Below are 25,329 nucleotides of genomic sequence, written 5' to 3'. Positions count from 1 at the left end.
GTCCTGGGCTGAGGATGCAGAATAACCTGCTTTTCCTGGAAGCAGTAGATGCACTTTCATAAGTGGTAAATCAGTCAGTAATTTGTGCTCCTTGTGCAAGTTAGAATGAGTCTGTTCCTCTCCTCTGACAGGCCAGAGCAATTCAGTTCAAAGATGAGTCACTGAGCAGTAAGAATATCACCACAAGCTAAGCCGGCACTTGCTTTGGATAGTAAACAGAGTGGTAAAGACTGGTAAAGAGTGTTTTGAAGTTCCTGGCTTGTATACCGAGCCTGTGCAGTTTAACCCACTTGTGGCTCCTTCAGATGCCAGTTTTTGCAGCGATCCAATCCCGATAGTAAGTCACTCGCGTGTAGACACCTGGTCTATTTCTTTTAGCACATTCGTCTCCCCAGCTCACTATTCCAACAAGGTACCAGATTCCTCTACGATCTTCAGTGACCAGGGGGCCACCAGAGTCGCCCTACAGGGGAGAGAAAGGTGGAACTCAGCAGGAAGGAATTGAGAGCAAAGCAGGGGGGGTTATTTAAATATTAAAGCAAATATTAAAGCTAATTGTTCAAATTTGTTTACTACGTAAGTAACGTCACACTTGAGAATAAGGTCACAGGCTATTGGTTGGTGGTTAAGTTATTTCTGGTATTCCAGAAAGACTTTTTCTACCAACTTCGCTGATAGAAGGTGCATCTTCCCCTCTGAGTATATGCAAGGTGGGCAGAGGGGCTATATATTCTTCCGTCCTCTGGCGGGAGATTTACTCTAATAGTGTTGTCTCATTTTATCTTTACACAACAATAAATGAAGAAACTACACAGGCAGGCTGGGGCCCGAATAATTATGTATATTGAATTAGGGTGACCAGATGTCCCAATTTTATAGGGACAGTCACGATTTTTGGGTCTTTTTCTTATATAGGCTCCTATTAACCCCCCTCCCCCATCCTGATTTTTCACACTTGCGGTCTGGTCCCCCTAATATTGAATACACACAACGTGCAAGCCTTGGCTACCTAGACATACGGCTGCTCTGGTTGGGCTCTGAGGCTTCTAAATCAAGTAATAAGTGAGCACCACTAGAGGGCTCACAAACTATTTTATGGGATATTACCCTATTTCTAGCCACTAACATGTGCCTTTCAGGAGTCGGTTAGAATCCCATCTTTGAAATAGACTCCTTTATTCACTTAGACCAACATTTTCAAATCTAGAAACACAGAGTTAGTCACCTACATTAGGCACCTAAATGGAAGAGACCCATGTTTCAGAAGTGCTAAACACCCAGAGCTCTTTAATGTAGCAAACTGGATGGTCTTATGCCCTCTGTGAATCCATCGACTTTTACTTAGATGCCTAAATACAGATTTAAGGCCAATATTTTCAAAAATAGCAGCCTCATTTCAAGCTCCTGTATCCTTACTGAAGTAGTTAAATAGGTGACGTGATTTTCAGACGTTCCTAGCACGCAGCAGCTCCTCTTGAATTCAGAAGGGGCTGTTAGGTACTCAGCACTTTTGAACATCAAACCAATTATTTAGGTGTCTAAATAAGGCTTTAGGAACCTAAACATAGGCACAGAGGTTTGAAAATCCTGACCTTATGGCCCAGTCACTCCTCATTCGTTTCCCCATCTGTAAAACAGGTGCAATAATTCATACAAACCTCACCATACAGGAGCATGGTGATGATTCAACGAATGTTTACAAGCCCTTTGACGATTAAACAGGGTAAATGTTTTTGTAATTATCATAATTATCCAAAGTGAATCCATTTAGGATAAATGAAATAAGTCATCTCAAACCAGTCAGCTAGCCTGAGGAAATTCACTGCTGCAGAAGATCTTAGAAGGTCAAACACTGTAGCTGGAATTATCAAAGGACTGGGGAGTTCTATGCCCAGCAATAACATCTGTTGCCATGCATACTTTAATAAAGGTAAACTACTCCCACACTCCAAATTGATCACCTGCAGAGGAGGGAGGGAGGGAACAGGAATTAATTAATTGGTTCCCAATATAATAGTGGTCAGATTAGCCAATCTTATATCATGGGCTTGCCCCAGGGTCAGTATTTATTCATGTAATTACAAACTTAAAATATGTGTTTGAGATCACAAGCACTTTATGGTTTGGCGCATATTGTTAAATGTGTTTCTCTAGCGCGTGGCAAAATGGGGCCCTGATCTTAACTGGAACCACTGCCAGCCCAGTACTAAAAATGGAGGGTGGGATTTTCAAATGCACTCAGTCATGGCCTAGCTCGGCTCCTGCTGGAGCCAGTGATAATAGTCTCATTGACTACAGGGGCGCAGAACTAGGCCAGCACTAAATGCATTTGAAAATCCCGCTCTAAGCTGCATGCCAGGGGAGCTGGTGCTAACAACTGCAGCCGGCACAGAGCACACCGCACTGCAAACTGGAACGTGCAGGGAACGATGATCTGCAATGTCCCTGAGATCCACAGGGCAACAGAGACTCCGTTGTTGATTGTGAGAAAGGCATTAAACAGCCTCAGTAGAAATCAACCTTCACTGCGTTTATTGAGAAGACGGTCAATGTCATTGTGTGCCCACCTCAAACATACATTGGTGAAACCTTTATACCATAACACACACACACACACACACACACACAGCCTAGGTCTACTGAAGTCAACAGAACTATACTACTTTACACCATCCGAAAATCAGGCCCCTACAGTTCTGCATTGCAGTTGTTCAGGGTACATGCCCCATGTTCACTATTGCAAACTCCCACCCCAGGGGCATGCACAGGAATTTAAATATGACCCCATTTGGGGGGTCACAGAAGCTCGCTGTCCCCCTCAGCCCGATCTTCCCTCCCTCCTCTCTGCCCTAAGCCCTGGCCAGAGCTCAATCTTCCCTGCTTCCGTGGCCCCAGGGTTGGAGAAGTTCTATGCCCCCAATGATTACTGGGGGGGGGCAAGGAGCGTGCCCCTTCTTGTTCCCTTTTGCGCACATCCTCTGCCCCACCCCCTTATAGTCTCCTATTTCTTTCTTAGTGTCATCCCTGGATTTTTACAATCACCAAAAATAGCCATCTGCTATCATGGATGTCTTTGGCGCAGACATAACTAATCTGCTCTGAAGTTATGGATCGTAATAGACTACCCCTTCCCTCCCCAGCTCTCACTGGAGCTCAAGGCTCTGTAAATCAGAACCCTGAGCCGGACGCAGGTGTAGCCTGTTAAAATGTGTATGTTCAGAGACCACCAGGCACGAGGAAGTATCTGTCAGCAGTTCTCACGCTGATCAGTTCTTGGCATTGCGATTAGACCTACCTGGCAGGCATCTATTTTCCCCTCCAAGTATCCAGCACACACCATCCCAGGCGTGATGGCCCCGTTGTACACTTCTGCTCTGTTGCAAATGTTCGTGTCTATGATTTTCACTTCCGCTTGCCGAAGATTATTAATGCTTGGACCTAAAAGGGAAAGAAAAGGTTTCGAATTTACAAGGCCTGGGAGGAGCAGGAGGAACCAGACCATCACAGCTTCCATTTCAGTGCCTAAAGGAAGTGGCCAGGTTGACACTTTGAGAAGAGAACAGTATATCCTCTTTCAGCCTCTCACTTGCTCCAAACCCCTTACCCAGCTGCCTTTCAGCCTCTGTCCCTCCCAAATGGTGCCTTAATCCAAGTCTCCCACCCCATTCGTTCTTCAACCTCACTCCTCTAACATAATGAGCACAGGGATTTCTGGTGCCGAGGTCTCAGCTGTGCACCGGGGGGGAGGGATAGATCAGTGGTTTGAGCATTGGTCTGCTAAACCCAGGGTTGTGAGTTCAATCCTTGAGGGGGCCACTTAGGGATCTGGGGCAAAAATTGGTCCTGCTAGTGAAGGCAGGGGGCTAGACTCAATGACCTTGCAAGGTCCCTTCCAGTTCTAGGAGATTGGTATATCTCCAATTATTACCTATTACAGTGGGGAGTTAATACATGTCTGTGCGATCAGAAAGCCTCAATCAGAATATGGCTTTGGACACTCCACGATCACAGCAAGAGTCTAATATAGATCCTGGCTCCAATTCAACAATGCTCTTAAGCTTTAAGTCTCATTGATGTCAATGTGTCTTAAAGTTAAGCATGTGCTCATGTGCTTTGCTAAATTGGCACCTGAATTAGTACCAAATAGTGCTTAGGTGAAGAGAACTTCTATGGCAAGTTTAAAGGTTCTGGAAGCTAGATTACACCAAGCTGATGCCAGATGTAAAAACAAAGGCAATGGCACAGAAAGGAAGCTGGTGACTGAATGCACAAATGAAATCTGCTTAGCCTTGGTAATGGCAGAAACAGCAACGAGTGACTGCCACTAGTGGCTTGCAGCTCTGCCATGTCCCAGACCACTACTGGAAAGTCAGAAAATACCCAATACAATGAACTGAGCCAACCTGTATATAACACAAAGATGCTCAGCCTGGTAATAGGTTTGAAGGTCGAAAGGGACCATTCTGATCACCTGGCCTGACCTCCTGTAAAACTTCACACAGTGACTCGTGCAGTGGAAGGAATTATTCTTCGCCACTACATAAGTGAACCCGACAGCTGCTGTCTCGAGCTGGGACTTCTCATTGAGAAAGATAGCCAATCCCGATGTAGAATCTTTGTGTCAGAATGAATGTCCCGCTTCCTTTGGTAAGCTGTGCCAATGACTCATTAGCCCCCAGACTAATCACATAAGAAACCACGTTCAACAGCGTAATGAACTGAAAATGAACTAAATATGGAACGTCACGGGAGAACAGAAGGGTGTGCTGTCTGCCAGGGGCTAAGATACAGGATGTGGACCTGAGGCTGAATACGATCTTAGCGGGAGCGGGAAAGAATCCGTTGATTATCCTTCATGTGGGAACGAATAATACGGCTAGTTACTCGCTGGACTGTATCAAGGAGGACTATGCCAGACTGGGGAAGAGGCTCAAAGACATCGAGGCTCAGGTGATCTTCAGTGGGATTCTGCCGGTTCCTAGAGCGGGGCGACGAAGGAGTGACAAGATTATGGCGATCAACAGATGGCTTAGGGAGTGGTGTTATAAGGAGGGCTTTGGGATGTACGGTCACAGGGAAGCGTTTACGGATAGACGACTGTTCGCTCAGGATGGACTTCATCTAAGCAAGGAGGGAAATAGAATTCTAGGATGGAGACTCGCCGACCTCATCAAGAGAGCTTTAAACTAGGAAGTTGGGGGAGATGGTTGGGAGATGTTCGGGAGATCTCCATGCCGGAATGTAACCTGGAGAGGAAAGTAAACAAAGTGAGAGGGGATACCCTTGTGGTCCCAAGATTTGATCCAAGGAGGAATAGTGGAGAAACCAGAGTAACGGGTGATGCTGGTGGTAAAAGGTCTCTGCACGACGGGGGAAAGACTGTCACTGACGCCAAACGCCAAAAATTAAAAGGTCTGTACACTAATGCGAGGAGTCTAGGTAACAAGATGGAGGAACTGGAGTTACTAGTGCAGGAAGTGAAACCGGATATTATAGGGATAACTGAAACCTGGTGGAATAGTACTCACGAATGGAGCACGGGTATTGAAGGCTATGTGCTGTTTAGAAAAGACAGGAAGAAAGGCAAAGGTGGTGGAGTAGCCTTGTACATCAATGATGACATTAACTGTAGCGAAATAAGAAGCGATGGAATGGATAAGACAGAGTCTGTCTGGGCGAAAATCACACTGGGTAAAAAAGCAACTAGAGCTTCCCCTGAGATAGTGCTTGGAGTGTGCTACAGACTGCCGGGATCTGATTGGGATATGGATAGAGACCTCTTTAATGTCTTTAATGAAGTAAACACAAAGGGGAAATGTGTGATTATGGGGGACTTCAACTTCCCGGATATAGACTGGAGGACGAGTACTTGCAAGAATAATAGGGGTCAGATTTTTCTGGATGTGATAGCAGATGGATTTCTTCATCAAGTAGTTGAAGTACCTACGAGAGGAGATGCCATTTTAGATTTGGTGTTGGTGAGCAGTGAGGACCTCGTAGAAGAAATGGTGGTAGGGGACAACCTTGGTTCGAGTGATCATGAGCTGATTCAGTTCAAACTAGATGGAAGGATAAACAAATGTAGATCTGGGATTAGGGTTTTTGACTTCTCGAGGGCTAATTTTAAAGAGTTAAGGAAATTAGTTAGGGAAGTGGATTGGACGGAGGAATTAGTGGATTTGAATGCGGAGGAGGCCTGGAATTACTTTAAGTCGCAGCTGCGGAGACTGTCGGAAGCCTGCATCCCGAGAAAGGGGAAAAAAACCATGGGCAGGAGTTGTAGGCCAAACTGGATGAGCAAACAACTCAGAGAGGGGATTAGACAAAAGCAGAAAGCTTACAGGGAGTGGAAGAAAGGCAGGATCAGTAAGGAAAGCTACCTTGGTGAGGTCAGAACGTGTAGGGATAAAGTGAGGAAGGCTAAAAGCCGCATTGAACTGGACCTTGCAAAGAGAATCAAAACCAATAGTAAAAGGTTCTACAGCCACATAAATAAGAAGAAAACAAAGAAAGAAGAAGTGGGGCCGCTATACACTGAGGATGGAATGGAGATTAAGGATAACCTAGGCATGGCCCAACATCTAAACAAGTACTTTGCTTCAGTTTTTAATAAGACTAGTGAGGAACCTTGCGATGATGGAGGGATGATAAACGGGAATGTGGATATGGAAGTGGATATTACCGCAACTGAGGTAGAGGCCGTACTTGAACAGCTCGATGGGACGAAGTCGGAGGGCCCGGACAATCTCCATCCGAGGATATTAAAGGAACTGGCGCGTGAAATTGCGAGCCCGTTAGCGAAAATTTTTAAGCAATTGGTAAACTCGGGGGTTGTGCCATATGATTGGAGGATTGCTAATGTAGTTCCTATTTTTAAGAAAGGGAATAAAAGTGATCCGGGTAATTATAGGCCTGTTAGCTTGACGTCTGTAGTATGCAAGGTTATGGAAAAAATTTTAAGGGAGAAAGTAGTTAAGGACACAGAGGTCAACGGTAATTGGGACGAATTGCAACACGGATTTACTAAAGGTAGATTGTGTCAAACCAATCTGATCTCCTTCTTTGAGAAGATGACGTATTACTTAGATAAAGGAAATGCGGTAGATCTAATTTACCTAGATTTCAGTAAGGCGTTCGACACGGTTCCGCATGGGGAACTGTTAGTCAAATTGGAAAAGATGGGAATGAATATGAAAGTTGTAAGGTGGATAAGGAACTGGTTAAAGGGGAGACTCCAGAGGGTTATATTGAAAGGTGAATTGTCAGGCTGGAAGGAGGTCACTAGTGGAGTCCCTCAAGGATCGGTTTTGGGACCGATCTTATTTAACCTTTTTATTACTGACCTTGGCACAAAGAGCGGGAATGTGCTAATAAAGTTTGCGGATGACACGAAGCTGGGGGGTATTGCTAACACGGAGAAGGACAGGGATACTATTCAGGAAGATCTGAACCACCTTGTAAACTGGAGTAATAGAAATAGGATGAAATACAATAGTGAAAAGTGCAAGGTTATGCATTTAGGAATTAATAATAAGAATTTTGGATATACGTTGGGGGCGCATCAGTTGGAAGCGACGGAGGAGGAGAAGGACCTTGGGGTACTGGTTGATAGCAGGATGACTATGAGTTGCCAATGTGATACGGCTGTTAAAAAAGCAAATGCGATTTTGGGATGCATCAGGCGGGGTATTTCCTGCAAGGATAAGGAGGTGTTAGTACCGTTATACAAGGCGTTGGTGAGACCCCATCTGGAATACTGTGTGCAGTTCTGGTGTCCCATGTTCAAGAAGGATGAATTCAAACTGGAACAGGTTCAGAGACCGGCTACAAGGATGATCCGAGGAATGGAAAAACTGCCTTATGAAAGGAGACTCAAAGAGCTTGGCTTGTTTAGCCTGGCCAAAAGAAGGCTGCGGGGGGATATGCTTGCTCTATATAAATATATCAGGGGGGTTAACGTTAGGGAGGGAGAGGAATTATTTAAGTTTAGTACTAATGTAGGCACGAGGACGAATGGGTATAAACTGGATATTAGGAAGTTTAGACTTGAAATTAGACGAAGGTTTCTAACCATTAGGGGAGTGAAGTTCTGGAACAGCCTTCCGAGGGAAGTAGTGGGGGCAAAAGACTTTCCTGGCTTTAAGACAAAGCTTGATAAGTATATGGAGGGGATGTTATGATAGGATTGTTAATTTGGGCAATTGATCTTGGATTACCACCAGATAGGTCTGCTCAATGGTCTGCGGGGAGATGTTGGATGGCATGGGAACTGAGTTACTGCAGAGAATTCCTTTTGGGTGCTGGCTGGTGACTCTTGCCCACATGCTCAGGGTTTAGCTGATCGCCATATTTGGGGTCGGGAAGGAATTTTCCTCCAGGGCGGATTGGCAGGAGCCCTGGAGGTTTTTTGCCTTCCCCTGCAGCGTGGGGCACGGGTCGCTTGCTGGTGGTTTCTCTGCAGCTTGAGGTCTTCAAACCAATTTTGAAGATTTCAATAACTCGATCCTGGGATAGGGGGTGTTATAAAATTGGATGGGTGGGGTTCTGTGGCCTGCCTTGTGCAGGAGGTCAGACTAGATGATCAGATTGGTCCCTTCTGACCTATGAGTCTATGAGTCTAAGAGACACTCACCTTCGTTCTGTAAAGCGCCCCATCCTGTGACAAAGCAGGTAGTGTTATGTGGGAAGACGTAAAATTCTTCGGGGAGACAGACCATGCGTATGTCGTTTGTAAATTCCACGGGGGAGGAGAGCTGCACAACAGCAATGTCATAATCATGGTTTAGAATGGTATTAGTGTATTTTTCATGAATGATTATGTTGCGGACAGATCTTCTGCTTTTCGGAGGCCTTATGACTGTCCCAAAGCTAGCCGTCCACCTAAGGGGATTCTGTTGTCTGAAAGAGATACAAGGTTAGATCACAGGCATACACAGACAATTTTTCAAAGAGCTCAGCTCCCAGTTAGGCACCCAAATGCAGGGCTACATGTGTTGGGAAGCACAGAGCATAGCCAGAACATTGCTGTGCTCCAGCAATCCCCTGAGGAATGTTGCCAGCTGGTATAAGTTAGAACAGCCCCAAGGTTGCTCTAACTTGCACTAGTGGCTGAACTGACACCCAGCAGCCCGAGGGTTGGGCGGAATTGAAAGGTAGAGTACAGCCATCTTTGACTTCCACCACCTCTCAGGTCTCTTCCCAAGTACAGCTCAGCTCAGCCAAACTGGAGGATCAGAACCCAGATACATTTAGGGGTTCTGTTTTGGTTCCACATGTCACAGAATTCCAGGTTAGTGTCTGTACGGGCACACAGTTTTTTACAGCATCCTGTCCCCAAGCTAGGATCTTACCCTCTAAAGCAGTGAGCTGCAGTTACAAGCCACATGTCACTGATCAGCGTCGCGCCGCAGCGATGGATACCGCTCAGCTGAAGACTAGCCTGCCAAGGCCACTCGCCATCCTGGGCAGACGTGCCTCCAGTTATTCTGTCCGCGTAGGAAGGTGATTTACTTGTTCGTATCCCACAACCTATCAAAGAAAGGACCAACTTAGCTGGACTGCTCCCCAGGAAAGAAAGACAGGCTTTTGTTTGGTGTATGTTCCCAGCATGCTGAACACAAATGGCTGCTTGCATTTTGCTATAATATGGCTGTCATCAAATGAACAGCATTCAGATAAACAGATGTGATACCACAGCTGCACTGATATTCAACTACAGTCACACAAGGTGAGACTTCACACACACACACACACACACACACACACACACACACACACACACACACACACACACACACGCAGTATTAGGCACACAGAAGACATACATAGCCAAATATAATGATAAACAAAAACCAGATGGTCTTAAAATAAGAATGAACCAAAATATATTATATTTATAACTATGCCATTTAAATAACCATCCCTTGTATCTAAAACATATTCATCCTTCCATCTAGCTACATAAAGAAAAACACAGTTGTTATTATAAATAATGAGACGATCTCTTAAAGAATAGTAAAAACATTTAAAAACTAAATACACATCTAAATCATAACCCAGAAGTAAAACACAATTGCAGGTAGGACTAAGATAAACTCCATCTATTATTGCCCATTACCTGTAAGGTCAACATTTGTCTGGAGGATGTCATAAATATGGATTTTCCTAGAGATCTATTAAAGAATATTTTATACAACAGATTGTGTTGGGTCTAGAACTGAACAAAAAATAGATTTTGAGGTTTAAAGAAAACCAAATTTTGTTCAAAATTTTTCATCAACTCAAAAGACGTGTTTGAATTGATAACAGACCTGAACTGCTTTGGCCAATTCAATTTTTTTGTTTTAGTTTTTGTTTCAATTTAAGCAGGTTGGGTTTTTATTTTTGTTGTTGTTGGTTTGCGTTTTGGGGGGGTTGGGGGGGAAGGGGTCTGACAAAAGTGTGAATTTTCTGAAATATTTTTATGATTCGTGTGCATGCCTGTTTCTCTCTGTACTTTTCACTGCTACCAAATGGCTACACAAGAGTGCTCTTGGGGCAAAGCAGGAGACAAAGTGTTGTGTCATGTAACAATCTGGGGTGGAATGAGTGGGTTGGTAAAAGACTGGCTGAAACCTATCCATATCAATGGCGGGTCCACAGAGATAACAGAAGCCCCAAGAACTGAGCAATTAACACTTATCCAAGGGCAGATACTTGACAGGCGGAATGTGTGAACTCAGCAAAGGCCTGCAGAGACTGGACACTGGACAGAAAAGCATCAGGGGGCTGAGATAAGGGTTGGCAGCTCTCACTCAGGACTGATAGAGAGAGATGGCAAGCCAGAAGGACTCCTTGGCAGCTTTGCTGGGTGGAAAGCTGGCTTGGCCAAAATGGACTATGTCTATTTCTCTGTGCTAACCTAAGGACTTCCTACTGCTGTGTTCCAGGTGACTAATAAATCCTACTCTGTTTTGAAAAGGTGTCCTGGGGTCACTGAAAATGTTTGCTGAAGTGCACTGGTCCCTGAAGAGTGTGAAAGTCTCAGACCAGGCGTCTATCTCATCCGGTCTTGCTAGGCAGAGATCTTGGTGTGAGGCAGGAGGGGTGAAGCCCAGAAGTTCAATCTTTGAGGTGTTGAGGCTGTGTGGCCAACCCATGTGGGTCTGGCACACAGACAGGTTTCCTCCAAAGGGCTATTTAAAAGCTAGGCCGTAGCACAGATCCTGTGGACAGGAGTTCACTCTTTTTGAATATTTTCTTAATTGCCCAAGTTTGAATCTGAAATGCCATTTCAAGATGAAAAGTCAGAATAAAACAACGTTCTGAAATGAAACATTTCTGTGAATTTTTTTCCATTGTTTTCTCAGCCACAACTATTTGTTGACCCAAATTCACAAATAATTTGGGAGCACAGAAAAAAAAAAAAAGACATTTTTTTATTTAGTCAGTCAAAAAATTTTTGCCCAGCTCTAGTCAGGTCAGGTTATCTTAAAATTCAGGTGTTAGAAGAGCACACGTTTGTAAAATGAACAGGAATGTTTCCATTATGGTTTTTGAAACGGAAATAGTTTAACAGGAGTTCTTTTGCAATGTCTGCAACCTCAGTACTGACACATTGTGCTAGTGCAGGACAGCCAAATGGTGGAATGGACTAGAACCCAATTCTAAAAAAGAGTGAAACTGACTAGTCTATCTTCATTGCCTAAGCTTAGCAAAATGCAAAATGCAACCTAAATTAGATGCTTATTATTCTTTGGGTTTACAACCTACTGGGAGTCCTGAATATCTGATGTAAAGATTATGTCTAAGTGCCTGACTTGGCCTTCTGTACTCCTGAAGTACTAGCTAACTCTGCAAGTGTTTCACTAGTAAGCTCTATGCTAACTGCAGAGTAACATACTGCTCAGCGGGAATGAAGTCAGGCCCCAGAATAAACCATGCTCACAGGCACTGTCCCTTTAAACTTCTGCCTGTAGAAACTTCTGCCTGAGGCAACAGAAGGCTCTTGCACCATATTGCGTAGCCTGAGGCTACGCTAGGCAGAGATGCCTTCAACCACCTCAGCAACAGTCTCAGTACAGTATGAGGATGGTGCCACAGCTCCAACGGCCAGTGCTTCAGACCTGAACCCCCAGCTGCCAAGTACCACAATAGGTCTGCCTTGCCGAGAGGCACTGGGATCCAAAGAATGGGGCACTGAACTAGACAAGCATTCAGGTGACCTGGGTTCTAGTCCCATCTCTGCCACTTACCTATTGTATGACCTAAGTCACTTTACCTGTTTCCTCTCTCTCCTTGTGTCGATGGTAAACTCTTTGGGACAAAGACCTGTCTCTTACTCTGTGCTTGTACAGCACCCCACACAATGGGGCCCTGATCTCAGCTACAGCCGTTAGCCACTGCTGCCATACACACAACAACATGGGTCTGGGTGATCCCCAAATAAAAGCTATGACCTCAGCCTTGTCTCTGTGACCTGTGTAAAGGCCTGGGAGATGGTCATTGGCTTTCTCTTTCTCCCCAGTGAAGCTATATACGGTCCCACATCCTCAATGTCGAAGTATCCCCCCTGAACATCATCTTCCAGTCAGGTACGGTATGCTGCGGGTCAATGCCTGGGGTGGAGCACTGACATAGCCAGAGCATGCATCAACACCGGTTATGGAAAAGCTGCCAGCTCAGGCCGAACTGGGACAGCTGGTCACTCTCTCCTCGGAGTCACAGCACAAGGCTTGACTGCGCGTACACACGGCACTAGCAGCAGGACGATGCATTGTCAGTCCAGGGTGAGCACAAAAGCCTTCATGAGACCAGAGAGTTCTGACTGAAAGAAGACATCGAGGCCTACCGCTGTCCCTGGCTTTCGCTGGGGGTCCCCGTCTATCACTGTGAGGAATGGGTCTGGAGCAATCAGAGGCTTCCCTCAGTTGCTTCTGGATGCTGGCTGCATATCAGGTGAGAAGTGGGATGCTCAGCGCTTTGCTGGCAGTAATTACACAACCAGGGAGGAGCTGTGTCAAGCACCAACAGGGTATGCACAGAGGCAAGCAAGACTTCAAAGCCTTGGGCCCAATGCATAAGGTCTAGCTGATACCTTGGGATGTGCCAGCGCGAGCAGTGTAGATCCAGCAAGCAGCCTATATGCAGACACTCATGGCTGGATCTGTAGAAGTGCTCAGTACCCAGCAGCTCTCACTGGGAACAGAGCTTTTACCAACATCCACCTGGGACTCAGAACTGTGGGCAACTCCTCCTACAGGGAGGAGACCAGCAGGGACTCCAGGCTCTCATTCCATCCATGATGATATTTATGAACAAATCTCAGAGCTGCCTGGTCCTTTTGGAGGCAGCCGTATCCACTCAGGAGAGGTGCAGTCCAGTCTGCATTTGGAACTAGAGCAGGCCGGGGATTTTTCAGTGAAACTTCTTTTCCTTTGGAAAATCCGGATTTGTCAAAACCAGAACGTTCATCAGGATGTCGTCTCAGGTCCAGGATAGAATTTCTATGGGTGAGTGTGAGACATGAACCCCATCATCATCCCAGAATAGCCAAGGGCATGGTGTTTAGAGCCAGGAATAGCAGCAGCTCCCTAAAAGTGGGGGGGGGACACTGTCATCCAAACTGCGGCCCTGCCGTGCCCTGCCCCTCCCCTGAGGCCCCGCCCCCTTGCTGCCACTTCCCCCAAGGCTCCGCCCCATGCTGCCCCACCTCCCACTCACTCCTTTCTGCCTCCTCCCACCCAGTGCTCACCCTTACGACTAGTGAAAGGCGGGAGGACTATGTCCTCTCACTTTTAAAAGTGATGGGGCCACGGCCCCCTGGCTGCCCTAGTTCCGGCGCTCCAGGCTGTGGGTGACTCATTTTCTAGCCTGTGCTCTGCCAGATATAGATCAGGGTCTTGAACCCACATCGCAAGTGAGTGCCTGGACCCCCAGGCTGTTGGCTCTCCTTGGGGGCTGCCCCTTTCATTTGTTTCTGAAAAGGTTCAAGGGGCCTTGGCTTCATCCCAGTGCAGAACAGGAAGTCTCACATCATTTTCATGGGATGGGAAAACCGTTTCTCACTCAACTCTACGTGGACCAGCTCTCGAAGTCAGAATATACAACCTGTCCATGCAGCACAGAGCCACACACAGCCGGGCGGACGCCAAGACTCCAAGGATACAGCAGTGAGGAGCTGAACATTCTCAGCATATCTGTGGTGCTGCTGTCATCAGTCTCAGTCAGCGCTAACATGCAAGTCCCAAGGGCTGGGAATGCCCATTTGGTGGACTGACACAGCTGGCACCTATTGTCAAACCACTAAACAAGGCAGAGTTGTTGTGGGGGGCAAGGTGGACATGCATCTACTGCAGCCAATTGTAGCTACTCAGTGGAGCTCCTTCACGATCAGAGTTGGAGAGAAACCAGCAGCTGGAGCAATAGGGGACTCCTTCATTCCACTTCAGGGATGGTGATGGATCCAGCAGTGGTAGGATTGCCACCTTGAAAGCTCTCACCTTGGTCACACACAGCAGCACAGTATCGCAGCTAGATAGCCGGACAGAGGCATGTTCTCCAAAGGCTAACCTCTGCAAAAGATAGATCCCAGTGGGGACAGATAGCTCCAGGCAGGTAGGTCCGTGCCTCTCAGCTATGACTGTGGGTGTCATTTTTGCAACTCAGTGTTCATGGTGGCACCTCACCAGCAGGTGGCCTGTGCCTCCACATATTTGTCTGAGCTAAATGAAAATACCTTCCCCCCCCCGCCCCCCCAACAAAGTTTTAGGAACAAACAAGTTGAGTGGCAGGCTTCCAGCACAGAGGAATGTTTCCCCAGGCAGCAGCAGGGAGGAGGGATGAATCAAGCAATCAAAGCAGCAGAACAAAGGACTCTCCCACCTGTCAGCGGGATGGGTGGGGAGTTACAAACCATCACAGCTCGTACATACCATATCTGTTAGGTAGCTTAACAGCTCAGGACCAGGGCCTGCATCCCAGCACGTACATGAGACACGGTGCTGCGAATGGGATCTGTCTGCAGACACTGTGTCCTGAAAATTTGTAGGACAGGTACGTCCATTCCTTTCCATTACTGCAGAGTCCCTGAGCTAGTAACAATGCACAATGGAGAATAAAAACTGGTATAAAACTGCAAAAAAGTGACACTGTCAAGTCCATGAATCGTGAACAGCTGGGAATTACTTCAACCATTGTTACTGAAATTGCAACACCGCACCTAACTACTGTGTCATTTCCGAAGAGATGCACCAATAGCCTAACTACAATGCTGAATAATAATATGGCAAAAAGCCCAAAGACTATGGGCTTGATGCAAAGTCAGTGGAAGTCTTTCCGTTGACTTCAATGAGTTTTAGACCAGCCCCTACTGATGCAATGTACATTGCCTACTAGGGATTCCTGCAAATAAATCTCTCACTTCTTGAGTCACCAGGTACAAATAATATCAGTTACATCTGTCGCCAGAAGAAAATCAATCTCTCTGTCCCTCACGTGATCATTAATGGCTAGAATGTGCCTGGATCCTGTTTTTAAACACTACAGACTTAGGGACTGAAGATATATGCTAGGGAATAATTTTGGCTTCTGTTTAGAGGGGCCGGCAGAGATCAGGGCCCCATTGTGCTAGGCCAGGGGTAGGCAACCTGCGGCACGCGAGCTGATTTTCAGTGGCACTCACGCTGCCCGGATCCTGGCCACCGGTCCAGGGGGCTCTACATTTTAATTTAATTTTAAATGAAGCTTCTTAAACATTTTAAAAACCTTATTCACTTTATATACAACAATAATTTAGTTATATATTATAGACTCATAGAAAGAGATCTTCTAAAAACATTAAAATGTATTACTGGCATGCGAGACCTTGAATAAGAGTGAATAAATGAAGCCTCAGCACACCACTTCTGAAAGGTTGCCGACCCCTGTGCTAGGCCCTCTACAAACACAGATAGAGTTTCTGCGCCACAGACCTTAGGGTCTAACTAGACAAGGCAGACACAGACTGGGAAACAAGGGGTATTATTATAATGCACTTTTTGTAGGGAATCGAGGTCCAGCTAGATTAAGAGACAGGCTTACAGACTTACTCTCACACGTAACATTAAGCATGGGGTTGGCCCATTGAGCAGATGGCTCCAGAGGCCCTACAATCAGAGGAGCAAAGGGCCATCTCTCCAGCACCCTCTTGAAGGTCCACGGGAAGGGGAAAGGAGCTAGCCAGTACTCTGGCATGAAGGCCACTCCCTAACACTTCTAAATAACCAGGAGAAAGAGTAGCAGCCGGGAGGAGAAGCAAGGACCGAAAAAGCCTCCTAACTCTTCCATGTGTCCAAGAAGCAAGAAGCAGGACACTTGCTCTCTTTCATCAGCACTAAAGTCACCTCCTCCCCTCTTAGAGAGACTCTCTGGAGCTCACGGCTGCCAGGAGATGCAAGCTAGTCATCAGCGGGGCGGGGGGAAGCTTGTCCCTTTTTCTTCCTAAACAACACACATCACCTCCATTTCAGCCACAGGGGATAAGTCCCCATGTAGACAATGCCTAGGTACGTATATGGCCCCCGCATCACCCTACTGTCCAAACACCTAGTCCTATGAGCTCTGCAGCACCAACCCAGCTACAAGAAAGTGAGCTGATTTCTCTTCTGCCTCGTGCACCCTCAACAATTGTTACCTGCATTTCAGCTGGGTAATCCCCTTTCTGGGTGCCAGGCTGACCTGCAGATTTTATAGCACGGTCAGTCAGAAGAATCACCTTTCTGCTTATAGACTGAGCACACCTCATGTAGAAGTCACTGAAACCTGGAAAGCATGGAACCCCACAATGGCACGTCTCTAAGGCCCAACAACTGCTTGTACTTACAGTTGTTGAAAAAGTGTTCTCCATTTTCCTTCTTCATCTCTGAAATGAAACACACAGCAGACAGTCAGAACAGCTCACACTTCCTGTCTCAGTTGGTCAGGGTGGATTTCCTTAAAGTCCTTTTGGGACATATGTGATGATTGTTTTGGGGTGCTGCCAGGGGTATTGTAATAGGAGATAGATGAACATGCCTTACTATTTGAGGGGGGATTTCACAGTTAGTAAGTCTATTTGGGACTTGATTAGGCTACTGTGGGGTCCCCCAAGTACGAGCCCTCAGATAGTCTCTTGGCTTCAAGACTGGAATCCTGCTAAACTCCTGGATTCAGTGGTATCATGTGGCAATGAGTTCCATAGATTAATTGTGCATTATTTTTGTGTGTGTGTGGTGGGGGAATCCTTGTATCAGTTTTAAATTTGCCACCTGTATTGTAATTGATTGCCCTGTTGCTCTCTAGTATTATGAGGGAGAGCAAATAGGGTGTCCATTCGTTAGATTGTCATGTAAACTTTCTATAAGAAAGAGCAGTGGCTGATTACAACTTGGATCCAGCAAATGGTGATGTCCGTGACTTCCAGCCTTATCTTATCTGAACTAATCCATTTAGGGTTTTATACCATGCTCATCCGCACAGCATGTTAGCAGTTGGTTGCATTTACGGAGTTACTTAGACCAGCACTTACAGATACTCCATCCAAAACCAAAGAGGACTAGAGCCATTGATATAGATAATGAGATCATGCACAGGGTTTATTAGATAAGAAAGATATATGATGGACGTAATCTCCTCTGATTCAAGGGATTAACTAACCACTAACTGCTTGGCATAAGGGGAAATTTCCCATAAAGGCAGATTATTCCATAATGCTCTGTTACAGTCATTCTTCCTCTGGAACACCTGGTATTAGACACTATTGGAAACACGATACTGGGCAAGATGGACCTCTGACCTGATCCAGTGCAGCAATTCCTGTGTTCCTACAAGTTACACAATATGGCTAGCATAATTATCCTGACCTCGTTGCTTATGTTGAGGCCAGGATAACGAAGAAAATCAACTGAAAGGTAGCCACTGTACTTCACAGCTATAAAGCTGATCAGATAATGTCTCGGTGTTGCAATTTAAAAAGTAACCATTGCCTGTAATTGAATCATTAAAAAACTATCTGGTTGAATGCAACATATCAGCACAATTAGTTATTTAAGCACCTTTGTCAACACCTCGCCAGCTCAGTATGAGCATAATTCTCACTGTAAGCAATCAGACACCCATATGGGAGAGTTACTGTCCAGGGAGATGGAGAACTACACTCCAACTCATTGCAGGGCAAATCTCACATGCTGGTGCGAGGCACCAGCTTCTCTGCTCCACACACAAAAGCTTCATCTCTTCCAAGGAGGACCATGAGGAAACCATGTTAACTGGGTCCGACTCCATTCCTTGGAGGCATTCCATCCATTATAACGGAAGAGTGGCTGGCTATTATCTCAGCCTGGGAAAACCCCAAGATCCAGCAAGCATGGAGTCTGACCCAGTGCTCCTGCATTGTCATGGCTACTCCTGATGCTTCCACATACCCATATGGCCTATACCTATCTGCAAGGGATAGTGTAAAATAGTGTGGTGATGAAGTGGGGTCAGTGTCTCCAGCCCATTAGGGATTCAAGTGTTCTTCTACAACCCCGGATTCCTGTTACCAGGAGACATGCTTAGATGTGTATTGCATTATCACAGGATGGAGAGATTGGGTAGCTCCATGCATGGGGCTGGAAGTACGTAGAAAGGCTTCACTTCATGATGGCACAGGTGTTTACCTCTCCTTTCCACTCAGGTACTCACCTTGAACAGGGGGCGGTTCCTCCCCCAAAGAAAGAGAGACTAAATAAAGCTCAGTCCTATTCCCACGCCAAGACAAGAGCCTAATGTATTGCATGGAAGTGCCTCAGTCTACAGCAACCCAAGAGAGGGAGTAAGAAGAGTGGGAAACGGAGATTCTTAAAGTGACAGATCTGTAACATTTGATCTGTCAAAATTATAACACCGTTACTTCTAAAACCAATGGAAAAGCTTGCTTTACAATATGTATTTGCCTTAAGAATATACTTTGCAAAGTATTTTAAAAAACACTTCTCCGATTAATCCTATTTTACAGCTTTTCCCCAAAATAACGAAATCTCCTTAGAGAGTATAAAATGACTGCACCAGGCTGATGAGCAGAATGTTCAACTGCATCATTTCCTGCATTCTGATGCTAAGCGATCAATCCGACGTCCATTGGGGAATATTACCGTCCCTTGAGATCAAGAGCTAGGCTGCAAAACTCATTGAGCAGGGGACTGTCAGTGAAGCAGGCAGGGAATTTTTTGATGAAATATTTGTAGATGAAAAATGCCAGTTCGTCAAAAACAAAACTTTGTGGACCAGGGTCGGTTCTGACGACTTTCCCAACATGAACATTTTTTGAAAAATGTTTTCAAAAATTGTCAAAAGGTTTGTTTCAGCGTCTTCTAAAATGAAAAAATTCTGGTTTTGGGTTCAAAATAAGTGTTTCAAAAAGTAAACTAGACAAAAAAAGTGGGGAGGGCGGGAGCTCAAAACTGAAACCAAATATTTCAATAGACCCAAATCCAACCCGTTTTGTTTGTTTGCAAAAATCTGAGATGGACTCTTCATCTTGATTCAAGATAGGAAAATGTTTTGAACTCTCAAAATTATTAATGAGATAAGAAAAGTGTCCTACCCAGTTCTGTCGTATGATAACAGCGAGGACAGAAAACCAGGGGCCCTTTTGTGGAATACTGCCAGGTTTGCATATTTTTAATAGTGTGATGGCTTTATATTTGGGCACCTGACCACAGAGTGGAGAAGTGACCTTTTATTCATTTGTGTCCACACCAAAATTCATTTTTCTCTGTGGTAGGCTGGGAAGGGAGAAGACGGAAGGACACAAAAGCAATCTTCATTCAATATGGATTCTGGGGCTAACTGTGGGGAGAAACAAGTCCAGAAAGGAGGCTGCAAAACAAGAGACATAAGGTGAACCAATAGGAAGGCTCTTCACACCATTGGTTTAGAAAATTTGAAAGCAGAAGCAAAATGCTGTGGAAAAAATAGGAACCTGGAGACAGAGCTTTTGCTGGGGTAAATCAGTGTAGACGGGGTCCCACTGATTTATGTCTGCTTAGAATCTGGCCCACTGACTTCAGTAGCACTAGGTAAAGTTGCATCAGCTGTACCCTTGTCATAGCTTTATAGTACCCTCCCAGGCTATCAGCTGATGAGGGTGGCAGTGCTGTTTGGGAAGAGGGAAGAAGGAAACAGCAGGGACTCACATCAGGGCTATAAAACAAAATCACATTGCACAGAGGAAAGGGAGGCCTGAGCAGCAAAATCAAGTAGAAAAGGGAAAGCTCAAGAAACTTGCCTGAGAATTTAAAAGTTGAAGGGTCAATTTCCAAGTGCCCTGTGTTCATCTGCAGCCGCCTAAGCAAAATGCTCTTGATTCTTTCCGAGAAAGCCTCTCTGTTATCGTGTGAGGCGAATTCAAACATCAGCACCAGCGTTACCAACACTCCGCTGGCATCTGGGCTGCAAACCAACATGACATTAAAGACAGGTGAGTGAGCGTGTTTGCTACTTGTCCTCTCTTTCTACATGGCTTTAGTTTTCATTAGGTCCTCTGGGCCTTACCTGGGGACTGACACACAATAGAAGAAGACAGGGGGACGGGAAGCACCTAAGCAGCTAGCAGGGGATTTTGACTGAGCTCACCCTGTCAGAGTGATCGGGGAGGTCAGTGGGAATCTCGCCGAGAGCAAAGAAAAAGACGTGGGCAAAGGATGATGTTAAGGAGAGCAACATCCCAACTCCAGCCTGATGATGGTGGTGAGGGGGGCTCAGTGAACGACCATGTGCATCATGGTCACAAGATGACACGTGGGCATTGGAACCATCTTGCAGTAATCAGAAGAGCTTCATGCCCAACAGCTCTCATTTAGGCACCTGAATTAAGTGTGTTGAAGGACGGAGCATCCACCACTTCCCTTGCAGCCTAAATTCACCCTTTCTTAATTTCACCCGCTGCTCCACAGCACTCAGTGGTTCCTCTCCTTCTATAGCGATCATGCCCTGGATATGGTCCCCAGCCTTTATTTGTCGCTGAGTGAAGCCCCATTTTCCTTCTCGCCTTGAAAGCCAATCCCCCTCCAGCAACTTCATGACTTCTCTAGCTCAGCACTGAACCCCCTCTCAATTGTCAGTATCTTTCTGGTAACAAAGCACCTGGACCTGAACATACTGTTCCCACGGCATTCACACCAGTACCACATAGTCCGTGCTATAGAGCAGCCGTAGTCTGCAGCCTGCCTATCCCATGATGCTGCCTCTGGGTAGGTTATTCAAAACTGCATGGGCCTTTCTTATTTTTGCACTGCTCTATCACATTGCGTGCACCACTCCACTTATGAGCATCTGATATAAGGTTCACTGAATCCACTCCGAGGACATCGAGATGAGAAAGATCCTGTTACACTGGGCCACTTTGCAGAGCAATCTGGAGACCTTGAACTGGGTCAGGTCCCACTAGAGTTTTGTGCTTCTCTTGGGTCAAGTGGATACCTTAAGTCAGTGGTCCCCAACCTTTTTCATCTGGCAGGTGCCAGACGACAAGCCACGGAGGACCGTGGCGGCAGACGAGCATCCACCAAAATTCCGCCAACAAGTGGCAACGTCAACAGGTGTCACCACCGAAATGCCGCTGACAAGTAGCATCATCCAGAGGCGTTGCCACCGAAATGCCACCGAAAATCGGCAGCATTTCGGTGGCAACACCTCTGGATGATGCAGCTTGTCGGCGGCATTTCGGCAGATGCTCATCCACCGGCCAGTACGCGGACACACTTAGATGCCATGGTGCCCGAGGGCACCACACTGGGCACCCCTGCCTTAAGTGCTCAATCTTGGCTTCTTGGAGGTCAATGACCATAAAGACACTGTTGTGGGAAAGACAGAGGCACTGGGCCTTCCTCTGACTCCCCCTGCCCTGCATCCTGTGCAGACACTTATACTAGCTCAGCACGGCAGCCTTTTATACCCATTTTGCACAGGTGTAAGTGACTGAAGAATGGGCAAGGGGCAGCCATACTCCCCGCAACTGCAAGCCATGCAGGTGGAATAGCCTCCAGGCCGGCATCTTGATACTGAAAATTTCTGGTTGATGGCAAGTGTGCGTTCCCCCTGCCCTCACGCTGCCTGGCCACCCCAGACTGGGAGAAAGGTTCATTCAAGCTAACCTCAAGCAGGAAACAGACCTGCTGAAGAAGAAAGGGGCATTTCATTTTACATACCTCAGATTGACAACGTAGGACCTGATGTACTTCTTATTTAAAATGGAGGCTCGAAACGTATTGGTCACCTGTTAAAAGGATAGAAAATGTTTGTGAAACAACACAATCGGGTGTAAGAGCAGTGCACTCTCAGCTAAGGCGTTCTGCTCGGAGAGGCCCTTGGTTCCCAAAGTGCTATTCCAGCATGGCCCTAGGGTGACCAGATGTCCCAATTTTATAGGGACAGTCCCGATTTTTGGGTCTTTTTCTTATATAGGCTCCTATTACCCCCCACCCCCTGTCCCAATTGCTGTCTGGTCACCCTACATGGCCCAGACTTGCTGTAAATGAAGTGGTAGTAGCTGTTGTGAGAATACACACATTAAATACTACTAAGATGGGGCCAGAGAAAGGCCTCAGACAATTGGAGTGCAGTCCTTTCTATTGCATTATCTTAGCCTGCTTTCAGAGTCGTAGCCGTGTTAGTCTGTATCAGCAAAAACAACGAGGAGTCATTGTGGCACCTTAGAGATTAAATTTATTTGGGCATAAACTTTTGTGGGCTAAAACCCACTTCATCCAATGCATGGAGTGAAAAATACAGTAAGCGGTATACATATGAAAAGATGAGAGTTGCCTTACCAAGTGGGGGAGGGTCAGTGCTAAAGAGGCCAATTCAATTAAGGTGGAAGTGGCCTATTCTCAACAGTTGGTTACTTTTGTAGTGCTAACGAGGCCAATGACCCCCCCACTTGGTAAGGCAACTCCCTTCTTTTCATATATATACCGCTTACTGTATTTTTCACTCCATGCATCTGATGAAGTGGGTTTTAGCCCACGAAAGCTTATGCCCAAATAAATGTGTTAGTCTCGAAGGTGCCGCAAGACTCCTCGTTGTTTCAGCCTGCTTTATAAGCCTTAATGAATTAACTCTACGAGGGAGGAATCATCATTCTCATTTCTTCCACTGGGAAACTAAGGCATGGAGGGATTGGGTGACTCAGGTCACACACCAGGTGAATGGCAGAGCCGGGAATTAAATGCAAATTTCCTGACTCTTAGCCTTCTTCTTTACCCCCAAGACTATCCTTCCCTTTGGGTGGAGCCCGAACACTATGGCCTGGAGAAGAACAGCATCTCATTCTGGTTTCCAGTCATGTAGCCCAGGACATTCAGGGACACCCTTGGAGGGGGAAAGAAAAGTTCTGATTTACCAGCATCTCGATGCTTGTGCTCAGGTCTCTGAACTCTTTTGAGGTGTGCTTGTCAAACTCATGGCTGTACTGGACATTAGTGATTTTAAAGGACCCATTGTAAAAGTACGTATCCTGATCTATAGAGGGAGAGAGAAGGAAAGGTCAATGCCTAGGTTACCATTCGGAGATGGGTAGCGTGGCAGAACTAGATAGCAGATATCATGGCTCCCAGAACAGGAATCTGGGTTCCTGGTTCTAATCTCACTTATTCCACATCAATGGAGTTACATGGACTAGATCTGCAGCTGAGCTCTGCTCAGTGCTGTGGGCAAAGGTGGCTCTAAGCCACCTTCTGATCCTTGGACAGCCAGAGGCTCACTTTTGTCTTCAGTGTTAACCTGAAGGAGCCTTTAAGATGCTCTAAGGGAGGCCAGCTGCAATAGGGCGCTCAGGGACCACTCTGTCAGCCAGGGATTGGCAGCATACAAGGCACACCAGCCACATGCCCATTCCGTCCCGCCACAAGCCTTCCCCTCTGCTCCATGCCCTGCCCTGGAATGTCCCCATCCCCAAGAGGGAGCAGTAGAGGCAGCACAGTGCTAGCTACACCACCTTGACTTCCCTGTGCAAGGATTGGTCCACACAGGGGTAAAGTGGAGGATTAAACCCGGGATATTGCATCCAAGCCTACATTTATTTACAACTCTGAAGCAGAGACAGCAGAAGCCACCGTGCATCACAGAACCAGAGCTACAGAATGACTTGAGGCTTTCCGAGCCTGCTCTATTCGCCACCTTCTACAGGATGGACCATGTATGAAGTTTATGAATTTGCAATATCCTTTCAGCTAAGAGCGGCTTCTTCAGCTGAAACAGTAGGGGCTTGTGCTTTTAGATTCAGACATCCTAGGTTCAGTCCTTGAAGACAACCCAGCCAGGGACATCATTACATAAAACACTAAAACGAGAACATAATCCTCCAGTGGCTGGATGTTAGTAGACCTCAGATTTACTGTGATAACTGTCCATCAACCGCTCTACCTGGACCCCAGCACAGGAGACAGAAATAGAATGGACAGAAACTTTAAATCCCTGCTTTAGACAAATGGCTGGTTTTTAAAAGGTGTTTTTAGGAAACTGTTAATTACACCCTTAACATGAGACTAAAAGGCCCTAAATGGGCTCACGCCCTGGGGTTAATTCCATCCTTTGTACATCACATAAAGATCACAATAGTAAACTCCCAGCACATACAATTCACCCATGATAGCAAGACTGTCACACTTACCAAAGAGCAAAAAATATACAAGCAGACCAATGACTAGTGCCATAAAGAGCACAACGGCCAGAATAATAAGGGCGAACTTCCATGGTTCCAGAAGCTTCATTCTTGTGTCCAGCTGAGTCAGCCTAAGAAGGCGGGGAAAAATCAGACTTTGTAATAACAATAATAATGATCCCCTGAGCCAGACTCTCTGCACAGGTAAGTTGGCTCAGCTCCATTGACTTCAATGGAGTTACTCTGCTTTGCCTGAGCTGGAGATCTGGACAGTTACCTTCATAAACATTCCCTGCTGATGGAACAGCAACGACACTATGCTGAGCCAGGAGGACGGCTATATGGGTGCATTGAGCATTTCCGCACTCAGAGAAGGAATAAAGGAGGCTCCAGGGACACGAACTGTACCTCTACTTTCAGGAGCTTTCTAGATGACACGCACTCAGTAAGGCATTTACTCTGAACCCAAAGGGCAGACAGGAAATGCTCATTTCCTAAATCGAGTCTCTATTTTAGTAATTTTTTTAAAAAATAAACATGCTTTTGGATGGTTTCCCAACATTTGTCACATTCACCATGTTCTTCAATCAATCACTCTCTGTTTATGTCCAATCCAGTGCTGTGGACACACCATCTTCCATGCTGAAATGAATATCGGGAAGTCGTGGATGCAGCAGAATACTTCCAGC

The 25,329-nt window shown here is 46.1% G+C and overlaps 1 protein-coding gene across 1 annotated transcript; it reads right to left on the bottom strand.

Annotated features, from left to right (window-relative positions):
• Positions 1 to 301: 301 nt before the first annotated feature.
• Positions 302 to 24,749, bottom strand: LOC115652297 (transmembrane protease serine 11E-like). Its single transcript, XM_030564160.1, has 9 exons — positions 24,650 to 24,749; positions 23,381 to 23,499; positions 22,188 to 22,255; positions 20,267 to 20,430; positions 16,841 to 16,879; positions 9,351 to 9,528; positions 8,633 to 8,898; positions 3,296 to 3,438; positions 302 to 463 (listed from the first exon to the last, which is right to left on the bottom strand). Exons 1-9 carry the CDS (start codon positions 24,747 to 24,749, stop codon positions 302 to 304), a joined length of 1,239 nt encoding a protein of 412 aa, XP_030420020.1.
• Positions 24,750 to 25,329: the final 580 nt, after the last annotated feature.

The sequence above is a fragment of the Gopherus evgoodei genome, chromosome 5 (assembly GCF_007399415.2).
Source record: "Gopherus evgoodei ecotype Sinaloan lineage chromosome 5, rGopEvg1_v1.p, whole genome shotgun sequence".
Lineage (NCBI taxonomy): Eukaryota > Metazoa > Chordata > Testudines > Testudinidae > Gopherus > Gopherus evgoodei.
This window is presented reverse-complemented; position numbering and strand designations above follow the sequence as displayed.